The following is a 17234-nucleotide window of genomic DNA, read 5'->3' as shown; positions in this document are numbered from 1 at the left end:
TTTCTTAAAATTTGTTCCACTCTCGCTGTACATAGACTATATGTTGACATGCACTTTGAAATTCTGCTTTAATTCTCAATTTAATTAACATCTTAAGTATCCTTTTGTAAGTAAATTCACTGTACATTTTCATTGTGGAGGGCAGCTGAAGGGACGCTTCGTATGCACTTTGATCCAGAAGGGATTAGACAGTATCACCTGTATAAGGAATGTATAAAGATGCAATATTTTACTGAATAAACCATATTTAATGCAGCTGTGATCATTTCTCATGTTTCGTATACATAAAATAAATATATTGTTTTGTTTTTCAGATTCTGGCAAAGTTAATTATTAAATATGTGACAGCCATTAACACAGCACTGTGTTCACCGCTGAACAGATAAAATCAGTGGGTGTTAACTTTGACCATTATCTGTGCTGCAGTGCAATTCCTTACATGAACCGCAGGGGGCAGTATGACCCTGCTTTTTGAGAGAAGACAAGCTGACCTCACACAACCTCTCAGCTCTTCAACATGAAACTGCGTCAGCTCAGAAATAAGACAACCGCACAACTTCAGTGGAAAGACTTTAATAGACCAACAAAAACATATGAAATGTCTATTCCAGGTTGATAATTTTGTAAAATATGTAAAATTGGAAGGTGTTGGCACATTTAGAGTAGGCACATGAGTTCTTACAGTACACCGGCTGCTCGTTTACTTACAGGAGATAACAACATCCTTCTGTTCAAACAGTGAGACATAACGCTGCTGTATGCAAAGCTTTTTGTTTTCTTAAACATTAGAACACATTTCCCTATAATCCTTTTCCTCCTGCTGCAAGTGCAGATACATTTTTAGTACTTTTTTTTCGTTATTAGTATTATTTCTACAGTACAGTGTATTATATTTCGGTAAAATTCATTTACGATAAGACGATATCAAACACTGATGCGTTTTTAAAAAAGTGGCTTATTTTGTTAAATGAAAAATGAAAGTTTTGTAGTTTGTTTTTACAAAACTCACCAAAGAAATGTATTAAAAAACAAAGTTTCTTTTCAGTATAAAAAGAAACTTTAACATTTTGAACATCCAGACCTACCAATAACTGTAAATATGCCATCTGGGTTTAAAACTTTTATAATATGTGTAAAAGAATAAAGTTGGATATTAGCTTCCATACAGTGTATATACTTTTTATATTTGATACTGCAAAACAATCGAGCAGATCTCCAGTGACATGGAGCGGATCGATACCACTCTCACGTCTGTCAGTTCAATATAAAGCTGGACCAAGCAGCCGGTTAGCTTAGCTTTACACAAAGACTGGAAACAGCTGGCTAGCGTGGTTCTGTCCAAAGCTAACAAAATTACAGACCATTGTAATCCCAACATTTTGGGACCCACAGAGCTGCGCACTGGACTTCTAATTACAGTTTGGCCACTATGTCAAATTGGCGTCACAGCCTGGAGCTGCTCATGGAGCGCTTGCTGCAAACACAACAGCAGTGCTGGTGTGAAAAAAAAGGTGGGGAGTGCCGGCTCAGGCCTGTGAGAACTGACCAGTCAGAGCAGACTGGGTCTTAAAGAGACAGGCACTAAAAAAAGCATTCAGATGGGGGGTGAATAGAGGCGCTGCAGCACTTGACAGTATGAGAAAATCAGTTTTTTTAACATTAAAGCATGTTAACATTTTCTAGTAGACATCCAAAATAAAAATATGAACCTGAAAATGAAAATATGGGACCTTTTTAACTGAACACCTCTTGATCCTACACCTGTGTGAACAACTGAGTATTTGTTTTGGGTGTTTATCATCTTCAGTCTTTCTGCTAAGCTAAACCAATCAGCTGCTGGCTCCGGCTTTATATTAACCATTAACCATGTTGAACTACTGATTTAAACTACATCAATATATGTGACACTACACAAATAAGACCATAATTATGTACTTATATGTTGACTTGTTTTCCGTATTTGCTTCCTGTACAAACTCAGCTATTTATGTTTGTGAACTTGTTAATGTAAAGTTAGGAACATTCATCTTTATAAGTAAAAACATTTATATTTCCCTTTTGTACAGATAAATCTGCTTATTTCTCCAAATGTGTTCAGTTAGTCTGCAGCTTTTCTTTTTACACGTGAAAATCAATAACTTGCGCGTACAAACAGACTTTGAGACGTGAAAAAAAAATCACATAGTACATGAAAGAAGTTTTAAAAATCCAGAAGTTTAAGTCGATATGTTTTCTATCTTTACTATGCTAATGCTACAAGCGTTGTTATTTAATGAGGTAAAAATTAATCCATGTGATATCTCATGCAAATATAAATACAGTAGAGACCTGACACAGAAAGGTTGTGGTTATGAGGCAGCTGCCAGGATTAAAACATTACTGCATCATTCTCTTTGTTCCCCTTCGAAGCAGAAATTAGCTCTTTCATCGGTGAGTCTGTACTGACAGTTCTCCAACCACAAACTGAGGTAAGACACTAGAAACCCTCTGTACTGCACCTGTAATATACAGTGTTAGTGATTTCTCTGCGAGGGAAGACGGGAGCCATTGTTCTTTGATCGTCTTCGGAGTCAAAGGAGTTCATGTGCTGTGAGGAGATGGTGTGTGTGTGGGTGTGTGTGTGCCTGTGTTTTGCTTCTCTGTACTCTCCTCCGAGTCTTTCTTCTGGTGCTTCTCCAGGTTCTCCAGATCCTCCAGCATCTCCTCGATCAGAGGGGGCATGCAGCCTGGGATCTCCATCTTCAGGGTCACCACCCTCTCAGCTCCTGTGGACATGGAAAATAGAAAATCGTGTTACATGCTGATTTTTCTTTCAAAATCTTGCTTCAATTGTTTTCCTGTACAAACAGGATTAATTCAAGTTTCCTTCACTTATCAAAAGATTCTGTCAGGACTATTATCAAAATAATATGTGACAAATAAGGAACTTTACAGAGATTGATCTACCAGCAGGACAGTGTTTTCTGACCTTTGGCACTGATGCTACGCAGGTCAGTGATCTTCATGAGGGCCTTGGGGAACATGAGGGGCATGCTGGGCCGCCGCTTGCGGGAGTAAATCTTCAGCGCCTCCAGCAGCGGCTCCTGCAGCACCTCCACCTTTGACGGCTCCTCCAGGTCCTGACGGTCTGTTCAGACAGACAGAAGAGACATCTAATTTCAACATTTCGGACATTAACGTTATCCTTTCCAGAAGTGAGTATTTATTTAATCTATGTGCTTCCAAACAATGAAAATAACATCGACGTTCACTTGCTGGTTTACGTAACACCTGTTCTCAGGTTGTATTTTCACCTCCAGAGACGAGACAGATGGCGCTGAGGAGGCCGCTCTCTGTGTCATCCATCTGCAGCGGCAGCAGCTGGCCAGCAAATGTGAAAACCTGATCTGTCAGAGGTCCAAATCCAGCATTGTGGATCTGAGTGCGGGTCAGTGTAAGCCCATCGGAAAAGGTCATAGTGTCTTGGTCTGGAGTGTAGCGAGCGCAAATCCTCAGGATCTGTATAGAAGGAGAACAGAGCGAGGAAGAGGAGGACACAAGAAATAAATGTGAAGTGGATTCCCATGAAATCATGGCACATACTATTATGATATTGATACTGATATTCAATAATCAATTTACCCTCCTGGCTTGGCTTTATATGTTTTTTACTCATCGTCTGTTATTGGATTAATGTTGGTTACTGTGCATTGTCCCTGATGAATATCATTAATACACAAATACAAATAAAGAAAGCATGCATGGCCCACTGGACTGTTTTTCTTACAGTGTAACATATTCTGGGTTTACAGTGTTGCCAGAGTGACAAACATGCACCAAATGAGGAGGGCTTGGCAAACACAAGTCCCTGAACGCCTCATCAGGGAGAAATGTGTAGAAATGTAACACAGCAGAGCTTTTGATGCTACGTGACACTCCTCCAGTGCTATCAGAGAACGTCAGAGTGAAGGATCAGGCCCTGACGGTGACGATGACAGACACACTTGGCTGTGAATGACAGTGGAGACGGAGGGTGGATGAAGGAGAATAAAACATGCGACACACTCTGCCTGAGGGCGGCTGTCTATCTGCCAGCCAGCATGTCAGTGTGTCGTTGGCATGAGTGTGAGCTGCCAGCATGAGTCAAGATCCACAGAAGGTGTGAAGGAGCAGTGTGTGTGTGTACATAATTCAGGTTATTCAGCTTGAAAAGTCTTGTGTGGGTGCAGGTAACACAAAACTTTTAACAGCTCACAAACTTAGTTTTTTTTTTGCATTTTTTATGAAGCAGAGAGTTGTTTTTGGAAACGCGCAGACGTACCAGAATGTCGAGGCAGGCAGTTTTGAGCAGAGTGATCTGGTCAGCGATGGTCAGGCCGGTGAAACCAGGCACTCGCTTGGCGAACTCCACCACCTTGATGATGCACTTGGTGGCGAGCTCGCTGAACTTGTCCCACAGCCCGAGGTCCAGCTGGATCCTGTGGTCTGAGCTGGAGTTCTGGGTGGATGGAAAAGATGAAGAATATCTGTCAGATGTTTTTTTAAAGAGGTGTCACAGGGAACATAAAGGATTGAGAAAGCTACAAGGTGTTTAAATCCATCAACACATAATTTAACTTTGACACAGGGGACTTTCAGCTGCATTCTTTGATTTTTTTGTCCATTAGGGGGCAGCACAACAAGCTGTAAACACAACACTGACATATTGTCACCTTGAAAAGTTGATATGGTAAACATGTGAGCACAATAGCCTCCTTACTCATACAACAGAGGTGGAGCAACATTAGCATTCATTTGGAGTCGCGTCCCTGGAGCCCTGAAGAATATGAATGTAAATTTAGCTGTAGTTTGTCTCCATCAACTCCTGCATGATATCTGCATAACTGAATCTGTACATCTGCCACTTGACTACATAACAATGATAATGGAGCTTTGGCTTTTTGTCAAGCTCAATTTTAAGCACAGTGGATCAAAATGTACAAATGTATTTGCTAAGTTTTCTTCTGTGCGGTGCCATTTATTCTATGTGTTTATTTGTGTAGTATTATGATAACACATTTGAGGCATTTAATTCGGACAGGTTCAGACGTTTCCTGATACCAATCAAACCACGAAGCATGGAACAACACATGAGTCAGTCTGTTTGTTAGCGTTTCCTGATTGTAATCATACATCAGAACATTGGTCACATTCTGTTGACTTATCAAACCACTACAATGTGACCTGAAGGACATTGACCGTACTTTACAGCAGTTGGACGTGTTTCATCGGGGAAGTCTTTTGTTTATTCTAATTAAGGCATGCGCAGTTGTTCCTATTTGTGACGTACGCGAGCCACAATTTGCATGAAGAACACGATGTACTTCTGTGAGTACTTCCTGTTATGTTTTATCTTCTGCTGGCAGCCACGGTGACTGTATCTACTAAAATATATTCTGTCCTTCAGCTCTTATCCATAAAACGCATGTCTGAATGAAATGAATCACCGGACTGGGAGGACAGCTTTGATCTTCTCCTCTCTACAGATTATTTTTTCTCTTTCGAGGAACATTATTTTAACAGTCAGGTCTCATGTTGTGACTCACTGTGGTGTATTTTCCCAGCTGGCAGAGAGCGGGGAAGGTCTCTCTGTGAGCCCTGCAGATCTTCTCCACTACCAAGCCGAGCTCCGCCGTCAGTTCATACGTCTCCATGATGGTCATCTTCACCGCTTCCTTCTTCCCCTTCCTCCGGGTTCTGTCATTTCTCACAGCTGTGGAAAAGGATGACACAGTTTAGTACACGCTCTAGCAGCCTGGAAGATTTCAATCATGCAGCATTTCCGTAACAATGACCAAAAGTACAAAAGTGTGTGGACAGTATGTGAACAGGGGCTTCCACATACTGTAATTTTGGCCATGTAGTGCAGTTTTGGTTTGATTACTGATAAAGACCAGTCACTCAGACAACTGCCTCCTTTCCAATCCAGTGGAGATAAATGGATTTTCAATAGCGTTACGTCAAGCGTCTAAAATTGACCTCTGAAAACTCAAAAGGCCTTTCAGTGGACTACTTTCCCTGGATGAAAGTAATTTCTATTGAAGACAGCTGGCAGTAAGCTGTGTGGATCATCTGGTTACTCCAGGGAGCACGTGAAGCAGGCTAACACAGCCCAACCAGGTTAGCCTTTCATAATCACTTCAGTAACGGTGTCAACATGTTTCACAGCGGCCTACTGACTGGGCTCAGGCAGCTATGCACATGTCAGAGGAGCCCAGGATTACGCAACACCTCTGTCTCTGCCTTCTTCCTCCTCCTCCTCCTCCTCCTCCTCCTCCTCCTCCTCTCCCTTGATGCCCTACATCCAGTCGTCATTGTGTAAACAATCGGGAGTGAGATCATATTACTCACTAGCCGGAGCGGTCTGCGCGCAGTTACATAGCATCCATCTGTCTGCTACATGTGATGGATTTATGTAATATGTGTGTCTGAGAGTGAAGTAGCAACAATGAGAACATGTGGATGGGTGGATCCTTCACTGCCGCCCTATCGCTGCCCTCGGCTTCCTGCACGTAACACGCACACTATTATCTAGGTCACTGCACTTCTGGGTAACACACACAGTTTGACTTTGTTTCTGTTGTACGGTTGAGGCGCTAGAGCGCTGCTGAAAACTCCTCAATGAGTCACTCCAAAAATAAATATTTAAAGGGGCTCTTAAAAGGAATGTTTTGTAGATAGTTTCAGTTTCATTTCCTGAGGTTGTTCTGCTGCCATGCTGCTAAACCAAATGCTCAAAGCATTTCAAAAATGACATTTAAACAACTAAACAGCAGCACGTCAGAGCTGTAGTATTTAGTAATGTATGTAGTTACTACAGAAATGCAGTAACCGTGAATAGTGCCAACACTTTTCATTAGCAAATGCTGAAAATACTTAAATCTGTCCACAGTAAACAGGATGCTTTGGGAGTCTGGAAATCTTCTTTGTGGGTATTTCCACATGGCAATGTTTAACTGACATCTGAAAGCTGGAGTGGCTGCTGAGTGGAGAATGACAGTATGACCAAAATCCCATATCCTGAAAAAGGTCATTTTATATCCTGATAATGTTATATATCACAAGCACATTTTTTTTACTACAAGGAATAAATAGTTATATAAAGTTACCACAGGGAAAGGCCTTTTTCTTATTATCTCAAGCCAAGAAGACAATGTTATCACCTGTGTCCATCTGTTGGCTGGTTTGTCAGCAGGATTACACAAAAACTACTGAAGAGATTTCCACAAAACTTGGATGGAGGATGGGTCTGAGCCCAGATTAGACCACATTAACTACTGGTGTTGATCCGGATAAAGGGACAAACCCAGGTTTCTTTAACATTGTGAAATAGGGCATTTTTCTACAATTTCTCAGGGTAAAAAACATGGTGAGCTTAAATTATTTTTAAATGTAGAGTGACACAGGGCTATTAAGTTGGATATTGGATTAGGCTTGATTGAATTAAAGGGGACTGTTGGGCCCTGGCGTAGGTATCTGCAGTACTGAGTGCCATTCTAGTTTAATTTTGAATTATATTCTCGACAAGTAAAAGGTCTGATTATCTTTCAGACCTTTTATTTAGGACCACTGTGCAAATTCTCAATTACGCATGTAACAAAACATATAAATGTAAATGTATAAAATATGAAAAGGTGAATAGAAAACATTTCTTCCATCTCCTTCTCAATATTACTGTGTTATGTGTTATGTTCACTCTCCTCTATGTTTGTTTGTGTTGCATTCGTGCAAATTTCCTGCCTGCGTTCATATCGTGTAGAAGAAAGCAAAGCATCGTCCAAACAGCAAATAATACTGTAGTAAAGAGTGACGCTATCTGAAACGATGGACACTCTTTTATCGCCACACGATACATTTTCATATCACACAGCCCTTCTGTGTACAAGACATTCGCCCTATTTCAAGAAGCCCAAATAGTGTTATTTCTGCAGCTTTAAGAATTTAAGCTGTCTATCCCTTAAAGACATTAAACACTTGGGATGATTCCAGAGTCTTCACTCTAAAAGTGGAAGCTAGTTAGCATAGCTTAGCTAAATCTTTTCCAACTAGATGTTGTTTTTCATTACTTTCGAAATTGGCAAAACATGCCTACATGAGGCAAAAAATACATAGAAAATTCTATTTGCTATTTTTGCTATTACACAGCCTTTGTAGAAAGCTGGATTGACTGAAATAGCCGTGTATCTGTTGTTAAATTACCTCCACTATTAGGACATTAAAGCTGTGTGTAAAGATCATTACTATTCAGGTGTGTAAAGTCTAAATCTGCCTTTCTTGCTCTGAGCTTTTATGAATCACTTATGTAACATGTAGCTGGTTCTGCAAAAGGCAAAAGATAAACCTGAGCTGATTGTTCACATTTATGACACAAAACGTCCCGTCACCTCTGACATCTATGACTCACTATCTACCATCTGCCCTGTGCTCGAATGTGTCATAAATAATTCTAATTCACATTTTGTAAGAGAAGAGAAAAAATCCTTTTGTGGAGAGAAATGTGTAATTTTAGGATCTTACAAAACGCTGCTTCAGAGCCAAAATATTTTCAGCGTGAGAGGGATGTTTTATGCAAGGAGTCCTCACGAGGCCTCCTGCTGAATCAGAGTGGATCAGACACTTACACTCCTTGGACATTCCCACAGCGAAGCACCTCTGGAGCCGACAGTACTGACAGCGGTTCCTGGTGATCTTGTTGATGATGCAGTTTCTGTCTCTGTGGCAGGTATACACCATGTTTTTCTGCACGCTGCGGCGGAAGAAGCCCTGCAGAGGCAGCAACAGAGTAAAGACAAGATATTAATAATTTAAGTTACCGGAGTATGAAAATAATCCTGCCTCAAGGATCAATCTGGAAGGTATATGTACACATTGACTTGGAGAGTTCACAGTGATATTATTGTTTCGTCTGTGCAAACACAGCAATCAATAACTGAATAATGTGTGCGCAATAAAACACCCTGTATAAATGTATAAAATATATTTACTTCATTCATTAAGATAAATTCAATGTAAATTAAATGTTGAGAAATTTTACTACAAAAGTGAAAAACTTGACCTGCTGGTGGCGCTAGAGGAGCCCAATACTTTTTCCTCACTCAGGCCAAAACTTTAATGTCACAGTGGGCCATGGGCCAAAAACAGACACCTATTGTGTTGCATAGTTATGATCCACAGTTCCCTTCATTGACAGACTTCCTGTGCAAAGGGTCACTCTGCCTGCTGTGCTCAGATTATAAATAATAATCAATAATTAGGGATTCTATATAATTCAAGGGCATTTTTACCTCACACAAAATAAAACGGTAAATCAAACTGCATGGCAGGACCGAGTTTGGCCCGCAATACCCCATTTTGGGCAACCCTACACTAGAGGAATAATCACCAAAGTGACAGGGTGCGTCTTGTGGGAACCATGATTGTCTGTAGATGATATTGTGTCAGTCCATCAAATACATTATGACTTACTAAGACTTGAAATTAGTCACAGAAAGGAAACTGTAAAAACATAAAAATACAAATCAGACACTGAATGTGTTAATGTTGTCTGGGAGGATGTCACTGTTATGTCGCTGTAATATTGACAGAACACTGTGTTGTTTAACACATGTAGTTTATCAGGACAAAGTTCAGGACCTGTAGTGATGTTGGTGTTTTCCAAGTAAACACCGATCAATAACTGATAAATGTACCAAAACATCCTGTAAAAGTGTGTTTATTTACCTAATTCTTTTAATTTTCTTGTGAGTTTTGGAGTCGATTCAAAGGTTTCATCACAAAAAAGCATGACACACATTTATACAATGACCACTGAGAGAATACCGCTTTGTGGCATCCACTTGGCGCTTAAGTGTTTTTTTGAGTGAGGAGCACGCTGTAAAGCGAACCACAGGCCTGACATTTTACCTTGCAGCCCTCGCAGGCGCTGACGCCGTAATGGTAGCCTGAGGACTTGTCTTGACACACAAAACAGGGCTTGTAAGTGCGAGGAGGGGGCGGCGGGGAGGACGGGCTGGCGAACAGGTCATCTGAGCCGGAGCTGGAGCTGGAGCTCTGGCTTCCAACTGCTGCAAACACACAAGGAGGGAGAAGGGAGAACATAACATACTGTCAGTGATACATCTAAACTAAGCACATGATTTCATGATAGCAGCATGATAGAATGATTGGAAACAGAATATCTTTGGGTTTTGGACTGTAGGTTTGATCAGACAGGAGGAAAATAGTCAAATATTCAACTTTGCTTCATCGTCCAGCAAAGGGTACAGTCAAAATTCCTGATCTCAGTAAACTAAACTAATGGAAAAAAATTGGAGGAGGTCACCGGCGAGCAAAGCCGAGCTAATTGGATTATCACGACACTGCAGCATTGTTGTCTGAGACCACAACAAATCTGGAACTTGCTGCAACCCAAGTGATTCAGATGGGTACCACAGTGGAGCAGTGTCAACTGTAAAACCTCGCCTGACTGCCTGCTCAAGAGACACTGCAGTTTTAAAACAACACACAGGAAAATATTAAGACTACACTGAAAGCTAAGACACTCTCTGACCACTGACAGATGGACACTGTATTTACATGAGTAAAGTGAGTTTGAATTTCTTCAAAAATATATTCCTCCTTTTAGTAGCAAATGCAAGGCAAACAATAAAAAATCATAGATATAACTGATCATAATAAGAATAAATGTTATCAGCTGAGCAATTGTTAATCCAAAGCATGTGAGGTCAAAAGTAGGGCTGATTTTTAGGATTAACTTAATTGTTTATTCAATACAGTGTCAAAACAATTTGGATCTGCATCAAAATGTACTCACTCATAGATACCAGCCCCCTAAATATACCTGCTTTTTTCATGATGCATTATTCCTTGAGAAATTAACAAAAACGTTGAAAAACGCCCAATCTCACGATGTTAAAAACAGTAAAAAAAAAAATCCTGTATCTGTAACTTTATCAGGATCTGCACCAAAAGTTTTACTGGGTCTATTCTGGTCTGAGACACATCCTGCTGACAAACCAACCAACCAACAAAGGGAGAAAAACCCCTTGCAGCTCTAGTCAAAAGCATCAATAAATGGTCCATGGCATCATGGATTACAGCTGCTAGGAGCTGTAAGCGTGGCTTTAGTGTTCCCCCTAAAAAGCAAGCTTTGTGCCCAGAGCACACATGGTGTTGTAGCCTCTATGAAATCAAATATTTATAGTAAGATGTTTTGAGTAAAGGGATGTAAAAAGTTGTTTCAATTGAGATGAAATCTAGCTGTGTGCATCCTCAGGGAGGCAGAGACTCTTCTGAATGCTCAGGCAGTTCAGTTTCATAAAGCTGCTATAGGATTTCAGGATTGGAGCGTACTTTACTCTTCTGGTTGGACTTTCCTGTAAATCTACAACGATCTTATCAGCCTTTATCAGACTCTGAGGGACAAAGAAACGAATTCCTCCCCACCCTAATGCATATATATATATAAGGACACATGCGGTTATGTATCTGAATGTGCCCTTCAGGAACTAGGAAACCAAAACTATGGAGTGAAACCCAAAGAGTCTCAGAAACAGGACAGTGCACGCTCCATCCAGAGAGAGCTGTACTCAGTCTTTTATTTCCATTTACATCACAGACTGGCCCTAATGTATACAGCTGCACCTATTGTAGCACAGCATTACCCTCCATTTTCCCAGTTCAGTGTTGAATCATTTCACTCCATCATTCACAACAGTCCACCCTCCCACTTCAGACCCACTTTTGAGAGGAGAATTGCTCCTGTCTGTGGGGCTCGCTCAGGCCTCCCTGCCGGCTCTCTGATCACCTCCACCGCTCCGACGCCGACAGAAAAACGAAGAAAGACATTTTGAAAAGGGGACAAAACGAGAAAAATTGCTCATCTACATCCCCTTGAACCCGTGGCCTCCGGTTGAACCTGGAATCAGTGGGTCAAACGAGGACGCCCCCCCATCAGCCCGAGCGCTCCCCCAACACAAAACAATGCAGGAGCATGCCACAAGCCCAGCTGACTGATGAGAGGGAGCGAGAGGGGGGGAGAAGGACAGAAAGTGTGTGTGGTGGGGCGGTGTAAGTGATTTGGTCGGGGGAAAGAGGTCCCCCCCAGCCCAATTTAGCTGGTGTTACTTGATGTATGGAACAATGCATTGAGTTGAACTTAAATCAAATTAAAAATGTTAAGGGTTTAAAATATTTTGTAGGGCCGCAACAAACAATTATTTTCTGGATTCATCAATTAGTATAAAATGTTGATCAGTGTCTCCCAAAGTCCAAGACGACAACATCAAATGTCTCGTTTTGTCCACAACCCAAAGATATTCAGTTTACGGTCATAGAGGAGGAAATAAACCAGAAAATATTCACATTTAAGAAGCTGGAATCAGAGAAATTAGACCTTTTTTTGTCCTTAACAATAAAAAAAATACTCAAAAGTGATAAATCGATTATTAAACTATTTCACAATGAATCTCTTACTGGATTAATCATTGTAGTGCTAATATTTACGAGCAGGAAAGATAAGGAAGTAACTTAAAAAGGCATCAGTGGATTACAGGAAGGAGGAACCTGCATGATGTGGTAAATGATGAGTAAAATACTAAAAATGTCAATTTGTGTATAAACTTATTAATAGATGTTACATACTGCTAAATGCTATTCTTGGTCATACTGACATTTAAAAAGAGGAACTGGAATCTTCCTGGTGAATTACCTCATTTCACGTCTAGCTATATACAGCATCCATAAATCATACCTCAGTGTATGTGTTTAAAATGTTCTATCCTTTCTTTTTTTTTTTAAATAATTGCTTGTTGTATATATTTGTAAATAGGTTAGTTCAGGCACTAGGTAGGGACATAGTGAACTAAGATTTTCATTGCACTGATACACTGTTTATCTCTGCATATGACAATAAAACCTTTGTATCCTCGAATCAAAAGTGAAAGCATTTTCTGTTGCAGCCAGAGCAACTTACAATTAATTAACTGCTGACTGTTTTCTCAATGAATAGATGCTTTGTTTATTCTATTAAATGTCAAAAAGTAGTGAAAAGCGCGTCAAAATGACCCACAGCCCAAAGGTACGTCTTTCAAATTGCTTGCTTTGTCTGAGGGACTGTCCAAAAACCCCCCAAACATTTATTTACTGTTATATTATGACCAAAAAAAGCATCAAACACTCAGATTTGAAAGGCAAATTTTTGGCAATTGAGCTTGAAAAATTACTGAAACTGTTTATTGATTTTCAAAACACTGTTGATTCATTTTCTTTCAACCGACCAATCAATTAAATTAACAAATTGTTGCAGTTCCAGGTTATTTCTTAATTTATCTTATGTCAGTTTTTACATGTATATAAAAGTGTTAAAGACTTTCAGTTCAGTTTATTTATACAGATCTTCTTCCCTGGAAGGTTTTGTGTTTTGAAGTCTGAGATGTAAAAGCAGCATCAGTCTGTGGTGCAATGTATCACAGAACGCTTACTTAAATACTGTATTTAAATATAATTTTGAGATACTCTTGCTTCCCTGTATTGCAGAGGGAAATATATTCCTTCTTAAGCCACTGCATTTCTCTGACAGCTGCAGCAAAGTCAGGTTAATATTTTATTTAAAGCTTGTGACATATACATCAAACAATCTCACACTGTCATATACAATAAAATGTTGCGTCTGTACTTTAGTGACCAGCTTGAAATGGAGTATTTTTAGATTTATTGTTGTGGTACTTTTACTACAGTAAAGCATCTGAGGAGCAACAGTCTGACTCTCCTCTGACCTCCTGAGCCGGTGACCGTCCGGTGAACCCGCGGCGACCCCAAACTGACCGACCCTGCCGCCCGTCCCAAACACAGACCACCACGCTGTCATGAACGGCTCTGTGCTCTCATACAGTACCCTGTTTTCATCTGCTCCCCATTTCTGTTAAAGAAAAGCTCCTCCAACAGGAAACTCTTCATGAAAAGCATCACAGTATATAAATCAAGATTGCGTTAAAGTAGAGCGAGTAACACTTTGCTTTAAACCCATCCAACCCATTTGGTATTTATAAGCAGCATGTTAAACATTTAATGAATGGTCATAACACATGTTTGAGTATTCATTAATGACGAGAAGACATACTTTATGATCACAACTGTCATTAATTATGTATTATACACCTCTATATCTGTTTACAACTACATTATACTGTTATAAACTATTTAATGACGGAGTAAAGTCCTCCAGACACGAATAAGACATGATTAAATCTCAAATTCCCAGTAAAAATGAAACCAGCATCATTAATACAAATATCAAATCAACACATCTGAGGTGAGGACAGCGAGACAGTATAGAAGTCCTTATATTTTCATTGTTCTCCGTCAGCCTTCTTTAAAAGTAGACCTAACACCTACCTCCTTAGTCTTAGTTAGATTGTTTTATGGTAATTTTTTAACATTAAATTTAGCTACTTATTTTATTGCATTCATGCTCTAAATTGTCTTTATTTCCTGTATCTATTATAATTTGTTGTCTTCTTGTATATATTTCACAGTTATTTGTAATCTATTTTATCGTTTTATGAATTAATTCTCATTATTTTCATATCTTCTGCGCATTAGTTTCAATTGTTTTACTGGTCACAGTTGCACTGTGTTGTTATCGGCTTGTTTGAGTTGCAGTACCCCGTGTGAAATGTTCAACACAAATCAATCGATTGTTTGACTGATTGATTAAACCAAGCTGTAGAAAAGTCCCAGCAGGAAAGATAACAACAATGCAGTGGATTTATCCCATATTTCTATGTGTATACGTTGTCAATATCCATCTACCTATCAGCGTAATCTAATGTTTTAAAATGTTATTGTGATGTTAGGATTGTTCTTATGTTGTAGCACAACACCTGACATTTAACATACGTTGCAAAAATCATATTGTGATTATTTTGACAGATCAATATGCTTACAAAACGATCCACGATTAGTGGGAATGATTATTTCTGCATCACAATTTTAATTTACACTAAAAATCACTATGTCGGTAAGAAAATGCAGTGTTTTCTTACATCTGGAGAACAACGTTTGTATACCAGGACATCTCTGCAGCGCTGTACGAACTACATTATAAAGCTAAAAGCAAAATAAATTGCAGCTTCTGTGATTTGGATATTGCATTTTGGCCATATTGTGTTTTGATAATCGTGCAGGCCTGACCTACAGTAAGATACATCACTTGAAAACAGTAAATTAGTACAAAAATTGTTGACACATTGATGAGCAAACCTCCCTGATATCATTCTGCAGTATTTGTGAGGGTCTAAGGATGGAGGGTGTCCTGTACAGACTGTCAATTTGGGGCCACATCACTAAAAACTGTCCTGACTTAACATGATTTCTGTCTTGATAATAATCTGATATTTCCCCTGATGGGCTCACAGATTTACCACAACATCACTGACTCATGTTTTTTTATTCCACCTACATTGTGAGCACCGGTGCTGCTGCCAGTCCACCGCCTCCATCAGCTCGGGGAAGAAGGCTGACAGGTCCTGGTCCTGGTCCTGGTCCTGGTCCTGGAGCACGCACGCGGGGCTGGATGTGGTGTAGAAGTCCACGAACTCTTCTGGACCGAACGCTTGAAATTCCAGATAGTCGAACATGATCGCGAAGTCTGTCTGTCGGTTTTTTCCTCTATCTGCAGGTTTATACTCAATGTAAACGGTGTTTTAAGAGTAAAACATGTCTGTAACACGGTCAAAGCAGCGTGTGAGCTCAGGAACAACAACTAGATTTCCAGCAGACGCTCAGAAACTGCATGTCCCCGGCGGACTGTGGTCCTCCGGCAGCGGGTAAACACATCCAGATCCTGAGGCAGTTTAGCATAACAAAGTTTGTCCCGGGACTTCTTCTTCTCCTTCTTCTTCTCCTCCTTATCTCGTCTTTATTGACGAATGTCTCAACTCAACCTGCTTCATACTAGTTATGTCAGAGCGACCGATGGTGTTACCTAATGTATGCGAGTGAACTCCCGGTGAACCTCCTCCTCCGCTACTGACCTTCACATGACCCAGCCGCCGTCTGACATCACCACCAGCAGCGGTGGAAACGAGCACCGAAGTCCCGCACACTCGAGTGAAAGTGTCAATACGAGGAAAGGTGGCGATTAAAAGTTTAACTTTTTAAAAAGTATCGGCAGAGACAGAGAGATATCACATTTTATCTTCTTCTTCTTCCTCCTCGTCTGTTCTGGCGCCTACGTCACCCACAATGCAACGCGGCACCGAACTGTCGACGGTTGGAGATTCCGACGGTTGGTGTGACATGCTAGCATGTAGCTAGAAGTGCTACCGTGCGACAGAAATGAGTCGGTTAAAGATGGTCTGGTAAGCTTATTTATCCACACAAACACATTTATTTCCATTTTCACACTTGTGTTGTAAGTCTCCAATGAAGTTACGCGACCGGACGTTGTAAATTTAGCTTCCCTAGCCGCTAGCTAGTCATCACCAAGCGCTGTTAGCTAACGGGCACAAGCTAGGTTTCCATTTAAATGCAGTTTAACCACATTTTCAGTAAAAGCTGCCAAGAAAAATGCGAATTCATGCACTTTTACATCCATTAATTGTTATTGTAATGCAAATATGAGGAGTTGGCTCATCCAGATTACCAGTGGGTGGTGCTAATTCTCCAGTATATCAGTAGAGACAGTGAAAATGAAATAAAGTAGTTGAGAGGGCGGCAATCAAACCTCAAACTGTGAAAATAAATAAATACATAAAATAGAAAACATTATGCCATTTGTTTCTTAATGCTCCACACAGCAGTGTGCCATGATTTATTCGCTGCATCCGTTTTTATTGCACTTTTAAGCGACACCAACTTTTCAACCTGCCCCAAGCAAAAAAAATATTTTGTGATATTTTGACTTAAAAAAAAACCCCCAAAACACCAAGGTATTTATGCAAAAATAGAAAACAGGTGGATGGAAACCCACCTATTGATGTGTAAAATTGTCTGCTACAGTAGAGAGCTTGGAGAGAAAGTTAGCTTAGCTTAGCAGAAAGACTGGAAGCAGGGGGAAACAACTAGCATGGCTCTTCTTCTTGCAGCCTCCATGCTGTTTCTACATTACGACCTAAAAGCTCTTGAATACACCAAAGTTGGAAGAAAGACTTCCCAACACTGGAAATAGGACCATCCGAGGAGCACGTGAATGCAGGGTGAGTAACTGTATTTCC

General features: G+C 40.3%; 1 protein-coding gene across 1 annotated transcript; it reads right to left on the bottom strand.

Annotated features, from left to right (window-relative positions):
* Nucleotides 1-557: 557 nt before the first annotated feature.
* LOC141012411 (retinoic acid receptor beta-like) lies at nt 558-15855 on the bottom strand. Its single transcript, XM_073485887.1, has 8 exons — nt 15479-15855; nt 9922-10082; nt 8640-8781; nt 5565-5731; nt 4301-4477; nt 3294-3498; nt 2969-3127; nt 558-2765 (listed from the first exon to the last, which is right to left on the bottom strand). The coding sequence occupies exons 1-8, from the start codon at nt 15654-15656 to the stop codon at nt 2581-2583; spliced, it is 1374 nt and encodes a 457-aa protein (XP_073341988.1). The 5' UTR covers nt 15657-15855; the 3' UTR covers nt 558-2580.
* Nucleotides 15856-17234: the final 1379 nt, after the last annotated feature.

The sequence above is a fragment of the Pagrus major genome, chromosome 17, assembly GCF_040436345.1.
Source record: "Pagrus major chromosome 17, Pma_NU_1.0".
NCBI classification, from domain to species: domain Eukaryota; kingdom Metazoa; phylum Chordata; class Actinopteri; order Spariformes; family Sparidae; genus Pagrus; species Pagrus major.
The sequence above is the reverse complement of the archived record's forward strand: the minus strand, read 5'-3'. Positions and strand labels throughout refer to the sequence as shown.

Bases quoted from the DNA above. Each gene is read 5' to 3' on its own strand.
- LOC141012411 (XM_073485887.1), bottom strand. From the start codon at position 15,656: ATGTTCGACTATCTGGAATTTCAAGCGTTCGGTCCAGAAGAGTTCGTG. The intron at 4,478-5,564 runs GTGAGTCACAAC...CCATCCACCCAG, and splicing joins AGCTGGGAAAATACACCACA to AACTCCAGCTCAGACCACAG. The intron at 2,766-2,968 runs GTCAGAAAACAC...CCATGTCCACAG, and splicing joins GCGTAGCATCAGTGCCAAAG to GAGCTGAGAGGGTGGTGACC.